General features: G+C 48.5%; 1 protein-coding gene across 2 annotated transcripts in view; it reads left to right on the forward strand.

Moving 5' to 3' along the window:
* The window catches only part of INSC (inscuteable homolog (Drosophila)), a 121,539-nt gene that overhangs the window by 87,405 nt on the left and 12,865 nt on the right, over positions 1-21,269 (forward strand). For both annotated transcript variants that reach the window (XM_014530965.1, XM_014530964.1), the window contains exons 8-9: positions 8,868-9,039; positions 12,915-13,093. In XM_014530965.1, coding sequence (XP_014386451.1) covers positions 8,868-9,039; positions 12,915-13,093 — 351 coding nt within the window. The remainder of the gene's footprint in view (positions 1-8,867; positions 9,040-12,914; positions 13,094-21,269) is intronic.

Genomic DNA, 21,269 nt, shown 5'->3' on the forward strand with positions numbered 1-21,269 from the left:
CACCTGAAACTAATACAAAATAATATTAAATGTAAACTGTCATGAAAAATATAAAAATTATGAAGGTAAGACTCCTATTTTTTTCTTCTAGGAACTTTATTGTTTTACCTTTCACATTTAGGTATATGGTCCATTTAAATTAAAATTTTTCAATGGTGTTCCCAATTTAACCAGCACCATTTATCAAAAAGACCATCTTTTCACCTCTGAATTAAAGTGGCAGCTTTGTTCTAAGTGAAGTGATTACAGATGCATGAGTTTGTTTTGGGTTGTTTTCTGTTCTATTAGTCTTTTTGGCCATCCTTTTGCCAATATGGCACTGTTTGAGTTCCTAAATTACTAAGTAACAAAGCAATACATTGTGTTATTTATAAGTATAAATCCTACAACTTTGTCAGGATTTATATATATACTAGAGGCCCGGCACACAAATTTTGTGCACAGGTACGGTCCCTAGGCCTCGTCTGTGATCAAGGCAATCTTCCCAAGCTGCCCGCAGCCAGCCCTGCCCCCCACCGCCACCCACTCCCAGTTCCTCATTTGCCTTCAGGTGACCGGAGCCTGCCGGCCTGGAACCAAGCGGTGGTAAATGTGTCTCATAGTGACAGGTCCAGTGGTCGTTCTGGTTGTTCTGCTGTTAGGGTCAATTTGCATATTACCCTTTTATTATATAGGATACTAGCCCCCCCCCCCCCTCCTTACTGGAGATTGAACCTGAAACCTGGGCATATGCCCTTGACTGGAATTAACCAGGGACCCTTTAGTCCCCAGGCCGACACTCTATCCACTGAGCTAAACCAGCTAGGGCCCTTTTCATTTCTTTGCCTTGTCATATTGCATTGGCTAGGGCCACTGTAAAATGTTGACTAGGAGAGGTAAAAATTGATATCTCTGATCTTCATATTGATTTCAGAGGGAACGGGTTTAATATTTTATTTACTATTTCATTATTAGGTGTGATGTCATTATCACTTTAAGAATTAGAATACCGAGGCTCAGAGAATGTCAACCACTTGCTCATGTCACCAAGTCAGCAGGTAGTACAGCCGAGTTGTGACCCCAGGCTTTCTCCACTCACGCCTAAGACTGTAACTTCCACTGCACCGCAGGCTCTCTAGAAGCGATGTTCAACAGGATCTCCTCTAACATTACTTAAGGAACTTTCCAAACTCTGATGCCCAGCCTCCACCTCAGACCAATTCAATCCGAATTTCTGGTGGGGAAGCCTGGGCATTCGTATCTTAAAAGTTTCCTCGATGATTCTAATCATCTGAGAACTAGGCTGAGAACCACTGATCTTCTATTTTTGGTACCGTCAGATCCCAGCTGCACCCAGTGGTACTTTCCTGAAAACTTTTTATTTTAACATCTGCGCATGCCTAATGGGTCTAACCCAAAGGGAGACGAACTTGTTCTTGTAACCTTTTGCTGCCTCCTCATGACCTCCACTCCTCTCCCCTACAAATGCCTTCAGAGCATCTTTTTGATAATCTGCTATAAGGAAAAATCATCTGCTTGACGGGGAAATTATTTTCTATTTATATTCTTAAGTGATTTAATTCTTGATTTCTTTCCACCTCGACGACTCAGCTCTTTCTACCTCGCTGACTTGCTTGCCAAACAGGCTATATAATCTCTCGCATCCATTATTCCATTCCCTATTACATATTAATATTTGTATTTATCCATTTTGGCACTTAACTTTTAATCAAAGATTCTTGTTTGACATAGCAAAACAGGTTGAGAGGGGGCTGGGGTGTATCAGTTTGGGAGGAGGATAGAAGGCTGGTTGGGCTTTCTGTCGCTTTTATTGAGCTATTAGCTCTGCTACCACTCCTTAAAACAAATACCTTCTTTATAAAGCAAGCGTTTAGCCCCTTCCATTGTCCACAGACTTTGTCCTTTACCTTCCCTGATCTGGTTTACATCCCATGTTCAGATCCTGCTTCTGGCCCACAGGGTCCTGTATAAAGCAGTGGTTCTCAACCTTGCTAATGCCGCGACCCTTTAATACAGTTCCTCATGTTGTGGTGACCCCCAATTTCATGGTTACAAATTGAACATAATTAAAGCATAGTGATTAATCACAAAAACAATATGTAATTAGATATGTGTTTTCCGATGGTCTTAAGTGACCCCTGTGAAAGGGTCGTTCGACCCCCAAAGGGGTCGCGACCCACAGGTTGAGAACCGCTGACATAACGCTTTGCCCTGCCCCTTGGCTGACACTTGGCTTTGCTTCCTGGGCGAGGCCCTTGCTTCCCTCTCTACGATTGGATTTTCCCTCTGGCTATCCCCGGGGCAAACAGGTCGGTCCTGCCTGGACCGGTGAGAGGCAGTCCAAGGGCTTTGTGGTTCCCACTTGTCTGTTTTCTTTTTGGTGTGTGCAGAATTGAGGTGTCTGGTGGACAGAAAGGAGGAGGAAATTTGGGGGTTTTAGGTCATGCTCCCTTCCCTGCATTTGCATGATTCTGTTTAACTGTCACAACCCAGCAACCCACTCCTCTGCCTTTCCCAAACGCTAGACCTGTAAGAAGGAACTGGAAGTGAGCGGACAGCACCCGTGATATATGACGGGCCTGTGCACCAGCCTGTGTCCCTGAGATATTCGCATAAAAGCCACCACGGATGCGTTTCCAGTAACCAGCAGGAAAACGTCGCCCATAAATCTCAGCGGTGTTTACTGTATATTCTGGGCTCCTCAACTGTGTGGGTTCCATGCTCCTTCGCTCACTGCTCAGGGAGAATCTCAGCGTCCACCAGCTCTGGGCACCCTGTGTCTGTGCTCCGGGTGCGCCGTCCTGCTGCCCGGGGGATGGCCAGGCCAGACCATCCTTGCCACCACTTGCATGCCCTCCCATAAGGGGAGCTTGGCCTCAGGCCCAGGCCCATCCCACTCCATGTAAAAGCTAATTACCTATAAGTGCTTCCAGCAGCAGTTTCTTTAGGATGTGTAAGTGCTGTGGTTAGATTGTGTTCTCTTGGCATCATTAAGTTTATGACGGGGGACGGGGTCGTGGGTGGTTTGGGGATGGAGGCGATCCGTAGATGGGACCCGTGTCTGAGGAAGCTGGCCTCAGGCTGGGTTACACCTGGGCCCACGGTAGGCGCTGAGCTGAGCAGCCCCACCGGCCTGGCCCTCTCACCCCCTTCTCCCTTCATTGCCTTTCCCAGAGGCCCCACTTAGGGGGCACAGGCCAGGAGGGGGGGGCCAGGATGTGGTGCCAGCCCTGGCATTAATGTGCTATGTGGCTTAGGTGATCTCTTCCCCTCCCTGGGCCTCTGTTTCTTCACCATTCAGCCCACCCTTGACAAGTGAACTGCTGTGTGTCAGGCCTCAGCTGGGTGCTGGGACCAGAGAGGTTTTAATGCAGAAGCTGCCCTGAACAGCTCAAATCTGGTGCAGGGATAAGTGTGCAAACCGATAAGGATAGCCCAACGTAAGCGCTGCAGTTGTGGTCAGACAGGTGGCTGGGAGGACAGAGACCCTCTGGCTGGGGGATGGGGGGTGAGGTGCATGTTCCCAGAGGAGGTGGCTTCTCACCTGTCTGAGAGGACAGTGAGGAGGGAGGACAGGGACGATGGACCACTTCAGGGTTAAGTGAACTAGGTTTGAGGTGCCCATGAAATATCCAGGCAAATTAACTTTGGAATTAAAGAGATCCAGGAGCAGGTTTGAAATGTGGATCTTAGGAAAGAAAGTCAGGGATGGAGGGCTAGACGTGTGTATGTGTGTGGGGCCATCATACTGAGCCACTGAGGCCACTTGGGTTTGGGTGCTATTGACTGAGATGGGACAAAGTGGGCTGACAGCAAAACCTGGCGTGAGTCACCTTAGGATACAGAGGAAGAGAGGTTAAAGGAGATGGTAATTAGTAGTTAGCTAGGGAGCCCCCAAAAGTGGGGTATCAGGGAGTCCCAGGAAGGAAAGAAGGCCAGGATGGAGAGTTCTCAGCAGGAGCAGGTGTTACAGAGAGGCCAAGTAAGACTGCAAGGCTGGGCTCCACACCAGACAAATCCCCAAATCCTCTTAAGCATGCACTGCGTCTGTCTGTCTCTCTCATATTCTTGTTTCTCTATGTGTCTGTCTGTGTTTCTCCGTCTCTTATTTCTTCCTGACCTGTATCAGTGCCGAGGTCAGCGCCAATCACAAGTAAGTGCTCCATTCATGTTGCACTAGAAAGAGATGCAGGGATAAGACTATTTGTCTTTCCGGAGAGATTGTAATTATTCATCTTCTTGGTCCTGGTCAGGAATTAAAACAGGACTCACTCTGCTTTTTAAAGTTCTAGTTCTGGGCTGCAGGATCCGAGGAAGTCCCAACAAGTGGGTAAACTTGTGGGCCCAGGTTTCCGTGGGGTCTCAGTTCCAGATGAACCTGCAGAAAAACCAGGCAGGACCAGGGCCCTGGGTCTAGAGGAGGTGACTGCAGCCACCAGATGGGAATGAGATGGGATGATGGCGCCACCTGTGGCAGGCATTGTACATGCATTATCTCAGTTACCTTCCATTGTCCTCCGACATTCGGATTTTTATCCCCATCTATAATAATAAAAGCATAATATGCTAATTAGACCAGATGTCCTTCTGGGATGATGCTGGGGCTGCAGCTGCAGGATCCAGGCAGCCTCCCGCAGCTGTGAGGGAGGGATCCAGGCAGCCGCTGTGGCTGTGAAGGCCTGCTCTTGCACAAATTTCGTGCATTGGGCCTCTAGCTTTATAGATAAAGGCTCAAATTATCTAGGTGCACACATTGTCTAGGTAGTAAGATACAGGGGCAGGATTTATACCCAGGCATGACTCTAGAACCTGTGCTTGTTCTGACGCTACAGGAATTGGTTCAGATGCTGGGAGCCCAGAGCCCAGTGGGTGTGGGGCCCCTCAGGGCCACCCGCTGTGATGAGATGGTTGAGTTGGAGCCACTGAGATGGTGATGGATACGATCAACTTGAGAGGGTGGTGGCTGGCTGGCAGCAGGCTAAGTGGCAGGTCAATAACATCAGAGCCAAAGGCCTGAGAAACAGACCCACATGACAATGCACCAAATAGGAAAATGAGCAACACGCACGAAACACACCTCATAGGAAATCCAAATGTCAAAAACCAAAGGAAAGCAAAACAAAAACATATGAAAAGACTCTTAGCTTCATTGTAGTAAGTGGAGACATGCATATTAGAATAAACATTTTACACACCCACCCAAATGGCAAACATTTGAAATCCGACAGTACCAAATGTTGGCAAGAATATGGAGTTGCATGAGTTAAATACTTTGCGGGTGGGACTGTAAATTGCTACAACTGTTCTGCAAAGCAGTTTGGCAACTCCAGTAAAATGAAAGGTGTGTAGACTCTATGAGCTGGTCATCCCACTCCTAGGCTGAAACGACCAGAGAAATTGGCCCGTGTGTACCAGAAGACATTTAGAAGAATATTTATGGCAGCACTGTGCATCGTAGCAAAAACTGGGAAATGGCTCAAATGGCCCCAGACTGGAGAATGCGGAAATGAATTCTCTATTCAATTGCAATTGATTTAGACAATAAAATACCCCGCAGCAGTGACCTCAGCCACATGCAGTAGCAGGAAGGAGTTTCCCAAACGTAATGCTGACTGAGGAAAAAAGCATATTTCTACATACAGTGTGATCCCATTATGTTAAGTTCAAAACCTTGTAAACTGAACAGCATACACATGCACTACATCTTTAAAGAAAACAAGGGAAAGGCAAGCACACAATTCAGGGGGAGAAGCAGAGGTATGAGATCAAGAATGGTGTCCAGGGGGATTCTGGTGTTATTTTATTCCTAAGAGTAGATTTCCCAGGTATTAGACACATACACATAAATATAGTATTGGTGTTTATTTTATTATTTTGGAATGCCTAATCAATTTGCAAATGCTCTCGTTGGAAGGGATGACATGTTTTATAATAGTAAGTTAACAAAAATGGTCTGAGCATATAAAACAAGTCAGAAGGAAAGCGAGACAGTGGTCAGTTGCCTGGATCGAACACCAGGTCCTCTTCTCTGGGAAACCAAAGGCAGGGAAGAGATCGGGGTCTACATCAGGGTGGGGTGAGGGTTGCTTTCCTGGGCTCAGGAACCTGCCGAATCCATGCTCTGAGCTGCCTGCTTCTCCAAAGCGGCCCTTCCCTGCAGCGGCTGTTGCTCACGCCGCCCCTCCATCTGCATGGCGGTCCCTCCACCTTTGCTTGTCTGGGTGTGTCCTCGGGTCCCCCGTCTAGTTTTACTCTCTTCAATGTATCCCCCATTTACCAAGAGCCTGCTATGTGCCTGGCCTGGAGCAGCCACGCATGAACAAGCTGTGGTCCCCAGGCTCGCAGAGCTCCCTGCAGAACAGGGACAGACAGACAGGAGAGCAGAGAATCACATTACGTGGGGCTTCTGGTGCACACAGTTCGCTGCAGACCTTGTTAAAAGGCAGATCCCAGGTCTCCCCGGAGTCCAGTGGAGTAAGTCTGGGTGGGGCCCTGGAATGTGCTTTGAGGAACCCCGCCATGGTGCAGCGGGCCCACACCTTGAGGAACCAGGGCCTGTCAGTGCGGGAAACACTACAATGAAGGCAGACATGCTGGGCTGTGGGTTACGAGGAGGGGCCACCTCCCGCAGCTGGGTGTGGGCGTGGAGTCAGGGCGGCTTGTGGAAGGCCTCCCCTTCCTCATGGGAAGTCACGTTGCAAGTGGTGATGGTGGATGATGCCCCAGGCCGCTCGGTCCCTCGGCCCCTCTGCTCCAGCGCGAGGGCTGGCACCCATACGTGCTCAGGGAGATGGTGCTCAGTGGGTTTGCCAAGCAGCGTTCTGGGCTGGGGAGCTGGCCTGGCGTCAGGCCCTGGGTGGCGCCAGGCCCGCGGGGACCATCGACTCCTTGGCCTCTCTGGTGTTTTCCGAGTGGCCCATCTCCAAGCGCGTGGCGGGGACTAGCTTTGGGTCTGACCTGTATTCCCGGCTGGGTCAGGGATGTAACGCCATCAGCATCCAAGGTGAGATGAGGGAAACTGGATGATTGACACATTCCCCCATCGGAGACCCCTTTGCTACAGCCTTGGATGGTGCTGGAGGGAGGGAAGGGATGAAGGCCAGACAGGCCTCAGACGTTTCTCTTGTTGGCAATAATAGGGCTGTTTCCTATTTCTAGGCCCAAGTGAGGCCCCGGTCTCTGAGGGCCTGTTAGTCAACACCTGGCACGAACTCAGTCCTGCCGGGGCAGCCTTGCTGTTTGTTCTCTTTTATTGAGCACACGCAGGTGAGTTTTATTGAGGACAGTTCCCCGGGCTCTGGTTTCCACATTTGTCTCTTTTGAGTCTGAGATTGCCAAGGCTTTCAGAGCTAATGGACCTCACAGCTCCCAGGAGCCACTTAAGGGAGGCTCAGAACTCCGTGGTGGTAATTAGTCAAATAAGACGCAGGCCTCCGGGGAGCTGGGCTTGAGTGGTAGGAAGTCAGGGTGTAGGGACAGGAGCCCCAGGCCTGCAGCAGGTGTGGGGAGCATCTCCTCAAATCACCTCTCCCTGGTTCTTCCCCGGCCTCATCCCTACCCTGCTGCTCCCAACAGGGAGGGACTCTTTTGTTCCCAGCTGCAGGGGCCTCAGGCAGGCTGGTGTCTGGGGGTGTCTGAGGGGCTGCAGTGGCACTGCTGGGTAACCTTGACAAGTTACTGCCCCCCTTTCCCCCAAAGTCTCTTCTGCTGCCCCCTGGTGGAGGCAGAGGGTCTGTGCCCAGGTGGCCCTTCTCAGAAGGCAGCCTAAGGTCCCTGGTTCTTCCATGGGCTTATGGACCATGTGGGTTCAAATCTCAAACCGACTGCTTTCAGAGTTTGTGATCTGGGGCAAGTCAACGAACCTTTCTGTGTCTCAGTTTCTTCATCTGTAAAATGGGGATAATATGGTAATAACACTGACCTCAGAGAGTGATTGCAAGGATCAGTGTACTAACGTATGCACTGCACTTCGAGTGGTAGCTGGAACATATAGAACATTCAATAAGCAGTAGCTATTATGATGATGCCAAGAGCAGGTCTGACAGGGGCAGAACTGGCAGTGAACTCTTTTTATTTTTAATAAATATGTTTTTATTGATTTCAGAGAGAGGAAGGGAGAAGGAGCGAGGGATAGAAATATCAATGATGAGAGAGAATCATTGATCAGCTGCCTCCTACACGCCCCTTACTGGGGATTGAGCCCACAACCCAGGCATGTGCCCTGACCAGGAATCAAACTGTGACCTCCTGGTGTGGTTCATAGGTTGATGCTTAACCATTGAGCCATACCAACCAGGTGGGAAGTGAAGTGTTTATCTGGCATTCACGTCCCATCGTGCCCAAGTTTGTTCCTCTGTGGCTGGGCAGAGAGAGAGGACTCCAGGGAGCAGCCGGCTGTCTGTGGGGGAGGATGGTGACGGAAGGTGGGAAAGGAGAGATGTTGAGCTCAGCCTGCTGCTAACCCAAGGAAGGAGGAGAGAGCCAACATGTGACGAGCGTCTCTTCAGGATCCAGCATCACCTGCTTCATCTTCTTAACCCCCCAACACCCTGTGGGTGGGTGAGAGAACAGAGCCTTAGAAAAACTAAGTGACTTATGCCAAGTCATACAACACACGCAAGAGGGCGCCAGGCTGGGAGCTCTATGGTAGTTTGCTGTGGTGGATGGCCAGGGCCTGCTCCCTGGATGCCTGGCTTGCTGCCTTCTCTCTATGAAGCCCAGGATCTCTGCTGGAGCCAGAGGATAGGCCTCCAGAGTCACTGGATCCAGGGCTGGGCCATGCAGGGCCTGGTTCTCTGTCTCATTAGTGTCACGAGCCATGCGTGGTGCTGTCTCGGGTGCACAGGATGTCCTCTCTCCATCTGCAGGTGGATGGCGTTCTGTGCTTGGCCGACATCCTGACCGACGACAGCCACTCAGAGGCCACACGGGCCGAGGCCGCGGCCGTGGTCGCCCAGGTCACTTCCCCACACCTGCCCTTCACACAGCACCTCAGCAGCTTCCTGGAGAGCATGGAGGAGATAGTGACTGCTCTCCTCAGTGAGTCACCCTGGGGGCGGGGCGCTGAGGGAGGGGCCTTGCCGCAGTCGTCCTCAGGAAGGGACAGGAAGATCAGGCTGGCCCCACATGCCTTCCGCAGGGATAATCACTGGCACCACCGAAGCGTCAGTCAGGCCTGAAACAGCTCTGTTGTCGAGTCTTCTGTTAAAATGCGTGCAGCCTTCCGAAGCTCCTGGAATGGAGGTCAGATTGGGATTAATTGACCTTTCAGATCAGAGACCAGGGCTGACCCCAGGGAAGAGGAGGCTCTCAAATTTTGAGGTTCAGATACTTTACCAGAGAGGCTCTGATGGGCTTTGCTCCTGAAATCTCAGTCAATTGTAGCCAATAAATATGGCAGCAATGACTGGGGACAACAGCCTCTCAGAGAGCACCAGTTCCTCCCACACTGCTCCCTGCAACCCCACCATTGCTCTCCAGTCATGGGGCCTCAAGGCACTGACTCTTCCAGGTTCCCCCATTCAGACAAGTGTGCTCCTGGCAGGAGAACCAGAACCCGGTATCTAGAACACGCCCCCCCCCCACCCCCCCTCTAGTTTCCTGTGCAGAACTGCAGATTCTAGAACTCATCTGGATAACAATCCTCAGGGAATTTGTTTTGCAAACCACATTCTTTCCTTTAGAGTGCTGGTGATAAGCTGTGTTTTTGCTTCTATCTCCCTGTCTGTCACTGTTTCTAGTTCCATTTGTTATTGAAACTGAATGAAAATTAATTTTATCAGAAAATGCAGGGTTAGCACCAGAGCTGGGAATATCTGGAACAGCACACATTTAGGGGCAACACAGAACACTGGACTTGGAGTCAGAGCTCTCGGGTTTGGGTTTTTGCCTTTTCATTCATCCGTTCTGCAAATAGCTACTGTGCAGGCGCTGCGTGAGGTCCTGCCACTCCCTGGCCCCGTCACATTGCGAGGCTCACATGACAATTTTCCTAACATAGAAAACAAGGGTTTGAAATCCATTCCTCTCCAGGATCCGTGCTGCCGTTTGAAGATACACAATTACTTTGCAGAGGAGGCATCAGTGAAGTTGACTCTGTGGCTGATTCCAGTCACTGGGGCAGTGGCACCCACAGGCCAGGCTGGGAGGAATCAGTTTGCCAGCATGCACATTTATTCAAAGTTGGGAAAATGCAGAAGCCCAGTTGTTGAGAGTCGTAGCTGCAGGGAATTCAAGAGGTCATGAACTTTAATGCCCACTTTATAGGAGAAGAAACCCAGGCCCAGAAAGGCGGAGGGACTTCTTCAAGGCCCACACAACAGAGTCAGGATTTACGTCTGCCAGGAGGCTCACGTTCAGTTATTCACCAGAGCCAGGCAGGAAGCAGAAATGAGTTGAAGAGACCAGATGGAAGGAGAAAATAAGGTGATTTAAGTCCTGCATTGAATTGAAAACCACTGATGTGACTAAAGGGGTCAGTCACTGATAAATCCCAGTTGATTTTTGCCATTTGGAAAGACATTTTTAAAGATAAGACAAAAAATCTTAAGTTTTATAGAAAATCTCCTAATTTATAAATGATAGAAAAAAAAACCATATATAGTCTGAATGACCTTTCACTATTGCCACATGCCCATCCCTACTTCCTTGGCTGGGCTGGATCTATGCCTGGGGAAGAGGAGTCTCCTACGTACTGCACTCTGATGAAGATGTATTGTGGAGTCTGCCCGGAGCGTCAGCAGATGGGATATATCTGCTGGGCAGGGCGCCAGGGCTCTGTTCTTTGGTGGGAAATAGCCCTCCAATTTCTTGCCATTCATTGGAAACATTTATAAATGAGTCACTGGAATCCTCCATTTAATCTTCCTAACACATCCCAGGTGACTCAGACTGTAAATGTGCACCAAATAAATGTGCACCCAAATTAAAAGGCACTTAGGCAGCTGTGTTCATCGCTGTGTCGGCAGCAGTGGTGATTGCATAAGAATGAGGGTGGGCAGTTAGACCTAGAAGAGAACTTGAAGCAAAGTGGGCCACTGAGTCCTAAGGTCTCACCTCAACTCTGGATGTAGGCAGGTGGCCTGGAAGGGGTTGGCTGTCCTCAGTGGTTCCCCAAAAATCAGAGGCTAGGGAGTCATTGGAAAAGGGGAATTATAAACTTCTTGACTCCTTGGTTAAGCCACTCTCTCAACCAATGGGTGGTTAGGTCAAGATTCTGGGTTGTTTAGTGGTCACACCTGGGCTGTGGGGAGCTGGGATGCCCAGAAGCAGACATTGCCTCCTGATAGAACTGAATCAAAGAGGCCTAGAGAGGAGAGGCACCCTGGGGTACAGAAACATGGGGGCTTTGGGGTCAGGCAGCCCTAGTTTTGATTCTAGGTTTCAGCAGTTGCCAACAATCCTCAATTCCACGATTTTGGGAAAATCACTTAACATTTGAATCCTCAGTTCCATCATCTATAAAATTGTGATAAACATTGGGTGGTTGTGAGGATGGAGTGCCTTGCACAGAGTAAGCAATCGAGATAAATGGTGGCTGCTGCTGCTAGCTTCTCTGTCTCAGCTTCTACATCTGTAATGGAGGCAACATTTTCTACTTTAAGGGTGCTGAGAATTTAATGGCAAAATGCAAGGCACACTTCAGGGGGTTCAACTAATGTTATTTTCTGTCCATTTATAGTAAGGCCCCAGAAGGTGCCAAATGGTACCAGTTTCAATATCAGAACCTAGAAGTACAGACTTTTTGTCTGGAAGCAAGAACTAGGGATCAGGATAAAACATAGTTCAGTCTGTCTTTGAAATTGTGTTTCTCTCCTGGGACCATATTCCTGAAGTGTGGCTTCTCCTCCTGTACTTTCATAGAGGTGTTATCAGCAGGAGAGGGCCTGGACCCAGGAAACATCTTAATTGATGGTCAAGTTGGAGCTGAGAGTCAGAAGTCAGATCCATTGGGATGGGCGGCCACACCATGGACAGTTTCCCATGCCCTCTAAGGCAGGAGTTTATTCTTGGTCCAGTGGAGTCCATGGGGGAATGTGTTAGGTGGTGGAGGGATACTGGGATTGAGGAAGGTCCTCCCTGCCTTAGAGAACCATCATACCCATCTACTATTATAGATGGTTAAGTACAGAATATGGTTAGATCTGGGTTATGACCACTAGTATCAGAGAGAAAGAACCCAACATTCAGGGTCTTGGTGTAGGACTTACTCTGTGACCAAAAGGAAACACTGAAGCTCTGCTGATGGCAGCTGGAGAGGTAGAATCTTTATGTTTTAACTTCAGCCTTTTTTCTCAAGGCAAATGCAACAACAGTCTGGTGTATATTACTAGAGATGTAATGGACTAGGAGCTGTTTTCTGCCTCAGGACCTTTGTATATGCTGTCCCTTTGGCCCAGAACATACTCTTCACTCAAATATTCTCATGATTGTCCCATTTTATCCTTAAGGGCTAAGTTGTCATATTCTTCAGGAGACCTTCCTTATGCACCTCATTGGGCTTTTAGTTTTCTCCTGTCTTAGCATTTGTTTATTTTCTCTCTCACATTTATTAGAATTTGCAAGTATTTATATTAATTTTTTAAAAGCTCATTTTCTCCTGCCCACTACTAGTATGTGAGCTTAACAGGAGCAAAGATCTGATCTATATTGTTCACTGTGTCACCCCAAGACCCCAGTGGTGCCTGGCACATAGTGGATAAAGAAGTGAAGAGGAGTCACCCACCAGGATTCAAATCCCAGCGGTGCCACTTATACAGATACATTTCCCTCCTTAGTAACACTGTCCTTATCTGTAAAGTGGGCGCTATAACACTTGCCCAGATTTTCTCCCAGGGCCATTGTGGGGACCAAATGAGAACACTGATGTGAAAGCACTTTTCAGTGAAGCTATTTTCTCCCTCCTTGCCATCCAGAACTGTGCCAAGAGGCCTCGTCCGGGGAAGTCTTCCTGCTGGCCTCTGCGGCCCTTGCCAACATCACCTTCTTCGACACGATGGCCTGTGAGATGCTCTTACAGCTGAATGCCATCCGCGTCCTCCTGGAAGCCTGCAGCGACAAGCAGAGGGTGGACACGCCTTATACCCGGGACCAGGTGAGAAGCTGGGGAGGGACCAGGCACAGTGCCTGTCACCATGAAGACAGGTCAGGGGGTCAGGGCTTAAGCCCTGGGGGGACAGCATGGCCTGGCAGCACCTGGTCAGTCCTGCTGCTTTCATCCTGTCAAGGGAAATGGGAAGGTCAAGGGAAGGTCAAGGGAAATGTTTTCATCATGCCTCCTTGCCCCTGGAGCATCTCCATGAGCCCACTCTCTACCCTTTTTCTCAACCCAACCACCATGGGCCTTTCTCTGTCTCCATTCACACTGTCCATTCTAGGAGGGAGAGGCATCATGGGAAGGTCCCTGGACCTACTCCCAAAGTCTGTGTCCTGATCTTATTGGTGTCTGTCTGACATTGTGCCCTGCGGCGAGTTTTGTCCCTTCTCTGCTTTCATGAAAACAGGGGTTTGCTTGGGTCAGAACCTTGATTCTGGGCCTCAGCCCTTGTATCCATCTCAGTGATTTTGTAGATTGAGATCCATGTAAAGTTTTGTTGGGAAAAAAGGATTTTACTGCCAAACATGTTAGAAAACATTGAGCGAGGGGGTTTTAAAAGGCCTTGAGCTCAGAGGTTATGGTATTCTGACCTGTCTCACCTCTGCCATACTCAGCCTGCCATTTCCCTACCGAAAGGTGTGTGGGGCGGTGGATCAGGTGGGTTTCAGGGCTCTGTAAATTCCATCAAGTGCCTGAGCTCTAAGTTAGATGATCCCTAACCTCCAACCCAGCTCATCCCTGTCTGCATCTTAGCCTCCAATCCCCACCTGTGTCTTTCAGCCTCATCACCTAGTAAAACTGCCATAGATTCTTATTCCAGCCCCCATCCGGTAACCCTGCAAAGCCTTCCGGTGGCTCCAGGCCTCTGGAATGCCCTCCTGCTCTTAGAGGCCACACTTCACAATGCAGTGGTGACTGTTCTAATGGTATTTGTTCCTTCCTTGTTAGTTCATGTCAGCCCCACTCCCAAGCCCCCAGGGCACAGTCCATGTTTGTACTTCCCCAGGATTTCTTAAGGCCTCTGCCCGAAGTTGGCCCCGTGATGAAGTCCTCTAAGTGCTTCTTTAGGGCATACAAAGGAAGAAGCAGGCGGCACTGCATTAGTTCTTCTTTATCCTTAGAATCGCTGACCATAGAAACTCACATTCAGAGAGCATTTTCTAGGACATATAAGCATTTTCCAATGAGGGTTCTAATAATTCTGTGAGGCTGGTAATATTTGCTCCATTTTATAGATAAGAGTCTTGAGGCTTAAAAAGGATGTCCCCCTATCATAGGGTTGGCAAGCAGCTGCCAGCATTTACATTCTGGCCTGACTTAGACTTGGGTCTTTGACTCTCACCTGCTGTGAACATGAAGTGGAGGCAGTGTAGCTGTGGAGTCAGAGACTGAGGTGGATCCTGGCCATTTATTCATTGGGTGGTTTGGACAAGTCACAGCCTCCTGGGTGTTGATGTTCTCACTATTAATTGGGACATAAATGCCGACCTCTCAGGGTTATTGTGAGGGTGGGTGAGATAATACATGCAAAGAACCTGATACAAGGCTTAGCCCTTCTGAGTCCTCAATAAATGATGGATATTATTATTATTTTTAAGCTTGATGCTCCAAGGAAGAGCATGGATAGTGAATTATTCAAAGGCCTCAACTTGGCTTCCCAAGCCATGCGTGATGTGGTTCATGACTTCCTTTCCAGTCAAATCTCTCACTCCTTGGAGTTGGACAAGTTCCCCATAGAAACGAGGTGTGACAGTACAGACAGATAAAGAGGGGCACATTGCAGGCACAGCCCTTGGCGGTGGGGAGTGGGGTGGAGGGCGCGCTCTGTGTGATGTGCCTGGCACTTCCTCTTCTTCAGCTAGACACCGCCAGTTTCTGGGTCTGTCATCTACCTGACAGTATCAGGTCCCCTCACCTTCAAGTTCCTTCTTGTGGCCAACTCTGGTCATTTCATACAAGATCTAGTAGTAAAACAATAAGAACAGGAATTTTGGGGGTCAGATGACCTGGGTTCAAAGCTCCTCTATTATGATAATCATATAACTTCAGATATTTTACTTCAAGCCTCACTTTTCTTTTTTGTGTGGATGTGGTTGAGTAAAAGATACTTCACAAATTTGAAATAAGAATTCAATAAATGAATGGTTACAAACTCTTGCTACAATTCTAAGAAACTATTAAATAAATGGAAGCTCATATCAATGTTATTATTACTATTGGCCTTTGAATGTGGCACACAGCCCTGAGGGGGGCATCTCTGGAGTGGGATTTTCTTACCTGTAAAAGGGGCAAGACCCCTCCAGCTCAGACATCCCCAAGCTCTGTGCAGGGACTCTTTTTTCATCACGAGGAGTGACTGGCCCCTCTTGAAGGAGGAGGGGTTCAGGGTGGGGAGAGAATGTGATCAAGTTCTAGCAGATGGAAACTCTTTCTAAATCTGGAGTTTTTCTGCTTCACTCCCTAACCACCCTGTCCCCCCAATCCCATCTTCTCCACACCCTTTTCTCCACACCCTTGATGTCTGAGCCAGGCATGGCTCCCACCATCCTCAGGGTGGCTTAGCTTTCTGCTCTGACTCAGAGCAGCCACTTAGCTAGCGAGAGTGCATCCATTAAAGAAACAAATGGCCCTTTCCTGTGGCAGAGCGAGGATTAAGATGACCAGAGAGCTCTGCGCAATGAAGACAAAGAAGATGAATTAGCCTCTGAAGTGCTCACCGCCCCCTGAAACACTTAGGAGATTAAATGCCCGTGAAGTTTCCGGTAATGCATCTGCCAATGACGCCAATGCTGTGCGGAGCCTCTTGGTCTTGGATGTGTACTTGGTCCACCTCCATTTGGACATCTCCATGAGGACCTCTCCATCATCTCAGCAAGCTGAGTCCACTTAATTTGTCCAACAGAAGCCTCGACGGCCAGGCCTATCCTGGACCCACCCTTGGGGTATGGATGGGGTGAGGACAGCATTGTGTCTGGTTCTTCTTCCCCCTCCTTACCCCCCTGCTGCTAATCTAGGGGAGCCATTGTGGTCAGACATCCAGAAGAACCCCCTGCTAACAAACCATTTGTGTGGCTCAAATTTTAATCCTCAGGAGGTATTTCCTAGGGGTCATGCTGTGCAGGGGATCCAGCTACAGGTGTGCCACGGGCAGTGGGAGAGGGGCTGCCTCATGCTTACACACCTCTGCCCTGCCTGTCAAGCAGTGACAACCTCGGTGAGAGACCCTGTTATTTTATCTAACCCACAACAGAGACTTTCACTGAGCAGGACCTTGTGTGGCCTTCAGAAATTAGTGGCTTTCATGGAGGTGGAGGGTGCTGGTATACGCTTCCCATGAAAACTTGTCTGCTTGGCATTTTAGAATGTCAAGATTTTGTAGCATTTCTGAGACCTCACTGTGAATAGCATTATCAGGAGTCCTTTTATTAGAAATGCCAGTTACTAGGGTTTGTAATGTTGACTCACATTGAAAAAGACCTTTATAGTTTATAAGGTCCTGTCATATGCACATGTGACATAGTAGAAACAGCACAGATTTGGGGTTCAGACAGACCTGAGTTCAAATCCTGACTCTGCCATTGCCTAGCGGTGTGACCTTAGACAAATCGCTTGATCTCTCTAAGTTGCACTTCCCTCAGATGGGTAATGGGGTAATGTTTTCTCCCTCCTGTGGTCAGATGGCATAATGCTCCTAAAGTGGTTAGCACCAAAGTGGATGCTCACACATGAGCAGGGCAGGGGTCTGTGATAGAGCCAGGAATTGGGATGGGTCTGAGATAGGGAAGGTCAGCTTAAAGGCAGGAAATTAAGGCCAGGAAAGGTAGTTATGAGGTGGTGAGTGTAGTGTGGTATAAGGTAATGTGTGGTGTGTGTTGTTTCAATCTGTGTCTGGGTATATGCAAGTTGTGTGTGTGTGTGTGTGTGTGTGTGTGTGTGTGTGTGTCTGTGTGTGTCTGTGTGTGTCTGTGTGATAAAGACTATAAGCCACGCAAAGGAGTGGACACAGCCCTGGCCAGTGTGGTTCAGTTGGTTGAACATTGTCCCATGTACCAAAAGGTTGCCGGTTCAATTCCCAGTCAGGGCTCATGCCTGGGTTGCAGGCTTGATCCCCAGTAGTGGGTGTGCAGGAGGCAGCTGATCAATGTTACCCTCTCACATTGATGTTTCTCTCTCTCTCTTTTTCTCCCTCCCTCTTCCCTTCTCTCTCAAATCAATAAAATCATACAGATTTTTAAAAAAGCATGGCCATAGTGTATAAAAAGAGACTACATCCTTCTTCTCTCAGACCCCTTCATCCTTCAGACCAATATCTTGGTCTTGATTCTTTCTGACCTCTGGTGGAGGAAGTGGTGTGGAGGGAAGAAGGCAGGACCGAGAGAGCAGTGGGCTTTCCCTCGAGGCTGAAAGGGATTTTGCTGGCTGGTCTCAAGGCTGCAGTTGACATGGGTGATAAAGCTTTTAGAGAGTTAACACAGGGATAACAGAAATCTAAATATTCCATCTAGCAATTAAGGAGTAACTCTAATTACAGTCATACCAACTGTTGGCCTTTTTGTCCTAATTACTGCACAGCATAAAAGCAATTATAACTTTTCATTAAATGCATGTCAGCTATTCTGTGTGGTAACTTCTGTTAGACCAAAGCACTTGCCTCTCTTTGGGTTTCCTGGGTAACCCTCACTAGGGTTTTATGTGGTATGGTCTTCAGTGTTAGTTTACACATAGCACACGAAAGGGACAGAGGCAGAGACCATGTGTGAGCACAGGCAGACATTGGCGAGGATGTGAGACAAGCCCGGTTCCTGCCTTGGGATGGGCTGTGGACAAGAGCTCCCAGAGCACCTGCCCTGGGCCAGCACAGAGTACACCTCTTCCTCCGCATCCGCACTGACATCAAAAGGCTTTGCCAACCTCCTTCTTGCCACACAGGGCCAGTGACACCGGAGGTCCCCTGCTCTTTTGATTCAATTTGCTATTTACCTCGATTTTCCTAAGGTGGTCAGTCAGTTTTGAGGATGCCAAAGGGAAAGTGATTTCAAAATGTGGCAGAAAGCAATAAGCGCAAAGTTTGTTGGGTTCTCTTCTGGGAAGGGTTCCTCCTGAGCTGGGACCTGGCCTCCCTTTGGGAATATCTCACATCAGCAAAACAAGTGCCAACACTGGGTATTGTGTTGGTTAGTGCCCCCTGACACAGGTGTTCACAGTCTGGGTACCTTCAGGTTGTTTCCCTCAGGCATGTCATACTCATTTTGTTTAACAAATGTTCTGGTGCTACCACAGGAACTCATCTATAATAATAAAAGTGTAATATGCTAATTAGACCGGATGACCTTCCGGATGAAGCTGAGGCTGCGAGGGAAGCCGGGGGTCCCGGGTGCCTGTCGGCAGCCAGAGGAAAGCCCAGGTCCCAGGTGCCAGAGGGCTACTCTTGCACGAATTTTTGCATTGGGCCTCTAGTAGTATAATTGATAAGACTGTGATGAGCATTAAATGAGTTACTGTTTTGCTCCCCGCAAAGATGTCCACATCTGAATCCCCAAATCTGTGAACAAGTTTCCTTACATGTCCAAAGGGAATTTGCAGATGTGATCAGGTTAAGGATTGTGATATAGAAGTATTATCCTGGAATATTATCCTGGGTTGTCCAGGCAGGCCCAGTGTAACCACAAGGGTTCCTATAAGAAGGAGGTAGGAGGACTGGAGTCAGAGACCGAGATGTGATTGAGGGACCAGAGGTCAGAGTGATGTGGTACCAAGAGCCAAATACTGCAAGCAGCTTCTAGACCAGTGATGGCGAACCTATGACAGGCGTGTCAGAGGTGACACGCGAACTCATTTTTTTGGTTGACTTTTCTTTGTTAAATGGCATTTAAATATATAAAATAAATATCAAAAATATAAATCTTTGTTTTACTATGGTTGCAAATATCCAAAAATTTCTATATTTGACACAGCACCAGAGTTAAGTTAGGGTTTTTCAAAATGCTGACACGCTGAGCTCAAAAGGTTCGCCATCACTGTTCTAGACACTATAAAAGACAAGGACATGACTCTCTCCTAGAGTCTCCAGAAGGAACACAGCTCCATCAACACCCTGATGTTCCCTCCACTAGGCTCACTTAGGACTTCTGATCACCAGCACTGTGCAATAAGATTGTTATGGCAGCAACAGAAATCTAATACCCCTTCATTAACCAAGGCACAGAAGGTTAAGAAATGTGGCCAAGGTCACATGGAAAATGAATGACAGCTGAGACTTGGAACTAGGCTGATCCTTTGTGCAGCCACTACACTACATAGCTTCTCACCTAGGGCTGCCCCAGAGGCCGGTGTCCTCTCTGTTCACCAATAACTGCACAGGGAACAGTGCCTTTTTGCTCAGGGGGAATGGAACTTAATTGAAAATCACCAGACAGGATGGAATTAGCCTGGGCCAGGGGAAACTGTCTGCCTGGCTCCTGCACTCTGTCCCCCGACGGCATCACCACCCGGTACCCAACAAGGTGAGCCAGGTGTCCCTAAAATCCCAGCCCTGGGCTCCACTGTGCGAAGAAACTTTGATCCCCCTTCCCCTCTACATGGCGAGGCATATAAGGATGTTTCAAAAGGGGGACTGGAAGCAGGGCCTAATTGGCATTTATTCAAATTGTGCTTAATTGAATACTTCATCTGCACCTCGAAAACCACATGGGGTACAGGCTCTGTAAAGAGGAAGTAATTTTCATTAACACGATCTAAATTAGTCTGACACAAAGACCTACCTAATAATTGCCATGTGATGAACCTGATGCTGCAGACAAAGGTTTCTTTTTCTTTTTAAAATTTTGTCCTTTCTCCTTTCCTTCCTCCCTCATTTCCTCCATTCCTCCATCCCTCCCTTCCCTGTTGGATCTGTATGTCAAACGTATCTATTCAGAGAGGCCAGGCTGGTGGTGGCTGGAGTGTGGTGGCTGGAGTGTAGTGGCCACCGTGTAGCCGGAGCAGCGGTCATGCTCCCTGCTACTGCGGACAGTTCAGAGAAAGCCAATAGCCTTGTCTCTCCTTCCTCAGAAGACTGTGCACTCTGTGCTTCCTGGGGAAACTTCCACTTTTAACTACATCTTCAACCCATATTTTTCCTCTAACTCCTTCCACTCAGCCCACAAACACTTACTATTTTAAAAGGGGTTGAGGGGAGGGCTTCCAAGGACTAACCCTCCTTTGGTCCCATTATCTTTCTAAAATGCAAACAGGAGCTTGTCACTCCCTTCCTAAAACGTCTGGTAGGACAGACTTGCCTTGGGATCAGCTCTTGGAGGGTTCTCTGGTCTCTCCCCTGGCAACCCATCCTGGTAACGCTTACTTCGCCCCACCCCTGCCCAGATCTGAGCTGGAAGGGCTGTAGGCACAGGTGCCACAACACCCTAAGGTGAGTACCCCTTTCCAACATCTGTGTAGTGGGGAAGTGGGGAGATAGATATTCTATTAATACGGCAAACTTTTTCTTTCTGTTGAAAAGAGATTTGTTACATACATTTGTTATCCAGAGTAATATGCCAATATTGAGCCAATTAAAATCTTGTTAACACTCTTTCTTGGCAAATGTCACATTACTATCTAGTAATAGTCGAGTTTCAGGTTGTAAGCTGCCTAAACGGTCCTCTTGAGACCGCCAGCTGCCACCTCAGAGCAGGGCATGGCCTGCAGTTATACTGCACCCCAAGCTTTAGAGAAACCTTTCAAGAGATAGGCCTGCACCAGTGAGAAACCTTATCTCATTTTATTTCACTACTTATTGTAATCACCACATGAAAGTGTTGTCTGTTTGCATAGACGTGGTTGGATATTCATTTTTCTGTTTATGTCAGGAGCAGTGTCATGGGTGGTGCCTGAGTTAAAAGGTGTCAGGTTGTCAACATTTTCCAGTGGTATTTTGGCACCCTGTACAGTTTGGGGGTCTGCAGTGGGTCCCTTGGTGGTCCACTCCTTAATCCAGTTTTGTGCTGTGAGTTCTCTCTGCAACCTTGACAGCCTAGGCCGGGGGGTGGACATTGGTGAGGCTGATGGCTGCCCAGCCCGTGAGGTTGTAACGACGGCTCACTGTCCACCTGATGTCAGCATCCCTTTACTATGGGCAGGGCCTTCAGTGATGCCCAACAAGCAAGGCCTGTAGGCCCAGACCTGCAAAGTGTAG

The sequence above is a fragment of the Myotis brandtii genome, unplaced genomic scaffold (assembly GCF_000412655.1).
Source record: "Myotis brandtii unplaced genomic scaffold, ASM41265v1 scaffold782, whole genome shotgun sequence".
Classification (NCBI taxonomy): Eukaryota; Metazoa; Chordata; class Mammalia; order Chiroptera; family Vespertilionidae; genus Myotis; species Myotis brandtii.